General features: G+C 38.1%; 1 protein-coding gene across 1 annotated transcript in view; it reads right to left on the bottom strand.

Annotated features, from left to right (window-relative positions):
- The window catches only part of SLC25A13 (solute carrier family 25 member 13), a 281,715-nt gene that overhangs the window by 85,177 nt on the left and 190,082 nt on the right, over window positions 1-6,456 (bottom strand). The window contains exons 6-7 of the mRNA XM_007939784.2: window positions 2,374-2,520; window positions 462-600 (exon numbers count right to left, since the gene is read on the bottom strand). Coding sequence (XP_007937975.1) covers window positions 462-600; window positions 2,374-2,520 — 286 coding nt within the window. The remainder of the gene's footprint in view (window positions 1-461; window positions 601-2,373; window positions 2,521-6,456) is intronic.

Here is a 6,456-nt window from a genome sequence, read left to right as displayed (position 1 = left end):
TCTAAGGCATTTGTCTGCTAACCAGAAGGCTGGCGGTTCAAACCTACCAACCACTCCTCAGAAGGAAGACTGGGCAATCTACTTCTGTAGAGATATTGCCTCAGAAACCAAAGGAGGGGTTGATGGGAGTCAAAATCGACTTGATGGTAGTGAGTTTTAATTTAGTTCAAGTTCTAGCAAAATCGAGAATACTAAAAAAAAAAAACTTAACATTTCCCTCATTCAAAGGCTGTCTTCAGTTCATTTAAAACCTGCTGAAGATGAATTTTTGTTTGCTTTTGTTTGTCTGCTCAGGAAATTGAGAATATGCATATAACATATAGTAATATGTGTCAACATATAGTAATACATGTCACTGGGATAGAAAAATCCATTAACATAATCTCTTGGTTGTCCTCTAAACTTTAGTAGTAATACCCTAAGATACTTTCAGACAAGAATTCAGAGATGTTCTCACTTACCCTTTGTCACTTCTACATCTTTTCTGTTGCCAGCTAGAGTACTGTAGATCTTTCTAATGAGTTCCATGTTGTTAAGGAGCGAATTAAATCCATTAAAATAGGAGAAACTAACTTGATGGGATGTGGTACCTCCAGCAGCCTCAAATAAGTTGAAAACAAGAGAGGAAAGAAGAAAAATAAACAAAGGATTCATGGGATGCAGAAGATTCAGAAGTACCTATTTCAAATGCTTCTTTAGAAGTAATCTGAGAATGCATGCAGAAGAAGAAATGGTCATGATTATTTTCTTTTACATTTAAAAAAAAAAAAAAGCTATAAATGATTTTTAAAAGTAACTGCAACTAATCATGACCAGAACTTGCACTCTCCACATAACTCCTAGAAAACTAAATAAATGCATGTGTAGGATTATAACGACAGGACCAGTAGTAATTTACAGAGTTCGAATTTCAATTGGAAATGTTTTATAAGTTGGTTTATTTCATATAATGAGCAAATCTTAAGGGCTTATGCATGCAAAACTATATTATACACACTCACAGATGCAAAACTATATTATAGAAATGCAGACATAGTATGAAAAGTGGTCAATCTAACATTAATATCAAGACTTGTCATGTTACTTAAAACTAGCAATAAATAATCATTTAAGCACAGACTTTACCTTGGTGGGATTTCTAGCAAACAAGTGTATTATGGTAAAATTATGAGATGTCATATGCTTTGATGAGGGTTAAGACTGGTTGGAATTCTGATAATCAGAATTTGTAAGAAACCATATATCTTCACAAGGGACAAAGAAAATAGACAGCATGTCTATTATGAATGAGACTTCAGTTTGGGGTTTCAAATTCTAGGCTTCCCTAACAAGGCAAAATATTTTCATTAGGAAAGCACTTCTTTATAAGGTAACAACCACATAAATCTTCACTTAGTAATCATTTAAAATAGCTGACATGAGAGTTTAAAATGGGGTAAGAAATGGGGGCCAAGAGAAGGAGCCAGATTAACATAATGCCAAAGAGGAAAAGGCCATGTGAGGATGCCACTTCTTCAAAAAGGGGCATCAGGAAAAAAAAGTAAAAGCAAAAGCCTATTTTGGTAAGCACTTGGGGAAATTCAGATGATGAAACACTCAAAGTGTTCTCCCTGGGATTAATCAAAGGAGAGTTAGCATTGGGCAATGGTTCCCAGATCTGAGTGATCATTAGAAGCATCTAGTAAGCTTTAGAAACTACAGATTCCAAGACCTCACCACCTATAGATACTGAAATCAGTAGCCTTCAAAGAGACCTTGGAATATGTGTCTTTTCAGTTATCCCTGGTGATTCTGATGCTCCGTTATCAAAGACTGGGAACATTGTAAGATGTCCCTGGGATCCATGAGGTAAGGATAGTGGCTAGACAACCACCAGGCTGGAGGCCTCATGATAGATAACAACAGGGCTATCATTTCTGCCAATGGAGCCTCAGCACATACATGTTGAATGAATGAGTGAAGTCTGGAGTTCCCATTTCTCGCACTACTCTAGTAAGCAAATATAGGTATGTGCAATTTTTTTTTTTTAAATGTTTGCATTGGAGACCAGATAGAAGTGGAGACCTACATTTGACATATATCAACATATAAAGAAATATTAACACAAAATCACAAATTTGATTTTTCTTTAACCAGTTAATACATTTTCCTAAAATATTCCCTATTATTTAGGAAGAAAAAAAAAATTCACTGAAACTCACCAAAACACAGCTGTTAAGCACGGTAATGTATGATGTTACATTAAGAAAATGTTAGTGTTTAAATAGAAAATCCACATGTAATTTATAAGAATTATCCTTATAATCACTTATTTACTGAGCTTAAACTGGGTAGAATAAACTGCTTTATTAGGGCAAGCTGTTTACAACTTACAGCTACTAGACATTCTTCTACAAAAGGTGTCAGGACATGGGGGCGGATGGTAACCATAATGTCTCGGAAGTCAAGGGCTGTGACTCTTCCAGTCCTGGCATTGTCCCGTTGCACAAATGCTTGCTTTGCATGTTCCAATTGCATTTCCTACAAATAAAGGTGAAATACTTTATGCTTCTCACTTAATTACTACAAATGACTGGTCATTTTTAAACTAGGATGTAGAAATATAAATTACATCTTGATTTAACAAGGTACCACCTGCTTGTTAAACAGTGCCCCCAATCAACTGTCTCCTTCCAAGAGAGAAAAATTTGCTTTAACCAGTGAACAGGTCTTGAGAAAATAAAGTTCACTTTAAATCTCCTATCTGAAGAAACCCAATTATCTGTGTGCTGTCCTTGAGTCCAAGGACACAAAGGAAATAAAAACTGGAATGAAGTTTGGTAGGTTCAAAGATCTGGCCAAATCCAGGTGATGCAGATAATGAAAGAAAAATGCCTGCAGGGACATTAATCTTTCTCCAAGGAAGAAAGAAAGAGTCTAAAGTCAACCTGGTATAAACATGACTTAACAACAGACTGGAAAGAGACGTTCTCCTCTGGAATACATGATTCCTTACCTCCAAGGTGTGGGTTTCCGAACTTTCTACTGGTATTTTGGGCTGGGTAAGTCTTTGTTGTGGGGGTTGTTTTGTGCATTGCTGGAGGTTTAGCGACATCCCTGGCTTCTCTCCATTTGATACCAGTAGCATGACAACCAAAAATGTCTCCAGATATTACCAAATGCCCCTTGGGGAGGAAAATCACCCCAATTGAGGACCACAGCTAAAGAAGAAGGAGTTGGATAGTATGTGGGTCAGAGGAGGCAAAACCATGGCAATACTTTTGGATATATGTTTTAATTCATATGCTGTAAGGACAGGAAGCCCCATCTAAGAGCGCTGTTGCTATTTCCAGGGAGTAAGTATACATACCATATAAAACATAGCCTCCCATCAAAAACCAGTTTAAGCCATGTAGGAGAAGCACCCCTTTTGCAGAGAGCATTTTATTACCTTCCATTTTATTATTGGAGTTCTGGCGGTGTAGTGCCTAAGGCACTTGACTGCTAACCAGAAGGCTGGGGGTTCAAACCCACCAGCCACTCCTTGGAAGAAGATTGAGTAATCTACTTTCTAGTGATACTGCCTCGGCAACCCAAGGAGGGGTTGCTATGAGTCAGGTCCGACTTGACATCACATAACACAACAATTTTATTATTACTTCCTCCAAGACATAGTTGTTTGTTCTTCTTGTAGACCATGGTATTTTCAATATTCTTCACCAACACTACAATTCAAATGCATCAATTCTTTGGTCTTCTTTATTCATTGTCCAGCTTTCACATGCATATAAGGCTATTGAAAATACCACGGTTTTGGTCAGGTGCATCTTGGTTTTCAAAGTATCATCTTCGCTCTTTAACATTTTAAAGAGATCTTTTGCAGCAGATTTGCCCAGTGCAACACCTCATTTGATTTCTTGACTGCTATTTTCATGAGCATTGATTGTGGATCCAAGTAAAATGAAATCCTTAACAAGTTCAATCTTTTCTCCATTTATCATGATGTTACTCATCGGTCCAGTTTTGAGAATTTGGGTTTCATAAACAGTTCTCCCAAGCAACAATCTCCTTCCAAGAGAGGAAACTTTGCTCTGACCAGAGAACACATCTTGAGAAAATGCAGTCTACTTTTAATTTTTAAATTAAAAAATTGTACACCCTAACATGGCTGTAGTGTTTGATCTTCATCAGCAAGTGCTTCAGAATTTCTTCATTTTCAGCAAGCAAGGTTCTGTCATCTGCATATCTCAGGTTGTTAATGAGTCTCCCTCCAATCCTGATGCTGTGTTCTTCTTCATATAGTCCAGCCTCTTGGATTATCTGTCCAGCATACAGATTGAATAACTATGGTAAAAGCATACAGCCCTGATGCACACCTTTCCTGATTTTAAACCATGCAGTATCCCATCATACTGTTCCAATGACTGCCTCTTGGTCTATGCACAGGTTCCTCATGAGTGCAATTAAATTATCTGGAATTCCCATACTCCACACTATTATTCCAAATTTGTTAAGTCCACACAACTGAATGCCTTTGCACAGTCAATAAAACACAGATGTCAATAAAACACAGATAAATAGCTTTCTATATTCTCTGCTTCCAGCCAAGATCTAAATGACATCAGCAATGATATCCCTCGTGTTTCAGGTTCTCTTCTGAATCCAGCTTGAAGTTTTGGCAGTTCCCTGTTAATGCACTGCTGCAACGATTTTTTAAATTATTTTTAGCAAAACTTTACCTGTGTGTGTTATTAATGATGTTGTTGTTTGTCATGTGCCGATGAGTCACACCTGACTCATAGCAACCCCCTCCCTGGGTTTGGTAGCATAGTGCCTAAGGCACTTGACTGCTAACCAGAAGGCTGGTGGTTCAAATCCACCAGCCACTCCTTGGAAGAAGGTTGGGCAATCTACTTCCGCAGTGATTCCACCTCGGAAACCCAAGGAGGGGTCGCTATGAGTCAGGTCCAACTTGATGGCAGATAACAACAACAACGACGTCACTATGGAAGTAGATTGCCCAACTTCTTTTTAAGGAAGGGCTGGTGTGTTTGAACCACCAGCCTTCTAGTTAGTAGTCAAGTGCCTTAGGCATTACGCTACCAGAGCTTCCAATATTTTGTTTAATAATTTCCACATTCTGTTGATCCCCTTTCCTTAGAATGGGCACAAATATGTATCCTTTCCTGGGTTGGCCAGGTAGCTGTCTTCCAAAATTCTTGGCATAAACAAGTGACTGCTTCCAGTGTTGCAACTGTTTGTTAAAACATCTCAATGGGTAGTCTGTCAATTCCTGGAGCCTTGTTTTTCACCAATTCCTTCAGTGTAGCTTGCACTTCCTTCCTTCAATACTGTTGGTTCTTGACCATATGCTGCCTCTGGAAATGGGTGAACATCAATCAATTCTTTTTGGTACAGTGACTCTCTGTATTCCTTCCATCTTCTTTAGATGCTTCCTGCATTGTTCAATATTTGGCCCATAGACTCTTTCAGTATTACAACTCAAGTCTTGAATTTTTTCTTCAGTTCTTTCAGCTTGAGAAATGCCAATCATGTTTTTCCCTTTTGGTTTTCTAACTCTAGGCTTTGCACATTTCACTATAATACTTTATTTTGTCTTCCTAAACTGTCCTTTAAAATCTATGTGTCCTTATGAATTAGTGCAAACCAAAGTATGGGAAAAATGACATGCATCTGATACTGTTTTGAAGTACTACATCCTCCTCTTATCCCCCCAAAGTGGGGGCAGTAAAAGAAAAGTAGTTAAATATTAATAATTGAAGTAATGGGTACATGATGGGCCACTATTCTTTTCTCTCTACTTGTGTAGTTTCAATATATCTGCAGTGAAACCTATTAAAAGGCATTTATTTAATAGTAAGAGCCAGCATTCTTATCATCCTACTATTCAAATGCTTCTTCTCAGTTACAGTATCTGCCAGTTTGATCCAGTGTGACTTTGCTAAAACTCTTTTCCTGGACTTTAATCTTTCTGGCACCTCCTCCACCCACCCCTTAAATGAGGCATTCGTCAGTCCTGTGTTCTGAGGTCTTTTCACTCTACTCTGCTTGGAAGGTCTTCCACCTCCAAGATCTCAAGGATTTCTTTTATGCCAATGTTTGATTCCCAAATCTTAATCTCTCAGTCCTATCTGCCAGGCAAAATTTGTAACTGATATGTTGAAAGGATATCCATGTAAGTGCTTTGTTAAACCCATAAAATAACACCTAAACATCACTAAACTCACTACTATCACCTAGCCCTCAACCCTGCTGTGTCCCCCACCTTCCCCCCATGTTCAAAGCTTAATTGTTGGAATGTTATTTTTCTGGTCATCTCACCTAGAAATCTGTCATTTTCGATTCTCCCATCTTCCTCTTCCCCACAGCAAACCAGCTGCAATATTATGTTACTTGGACCCTTGAAAGTTCACTCAAATGAATAATTTCTTTTCATTCCTTATGACAGTGGTTCAG

Source organism: Orycteropus afer, unplaced genomic scaffold, assembly GCF_000298275.1.
Source record: "Orycteropus afer afer isolate SDZICR_OR568_19922 unplaced genomic scaffold, OryAfe1.0 scaffold00063, whole genome shotgun sequence".
NCBI classification, from domain to species: Eukaryota; Metazoa; Chordata; class Mammalia; order Tubulidentata; family Orycteropodidae; genus Orycteropus; species Orycteropus afer.
The sequence above is the reverse complement of the archived record's forward strand: the minus strand, read 5'-3'. Positions and strand labels throughout refer to the sequence as shown.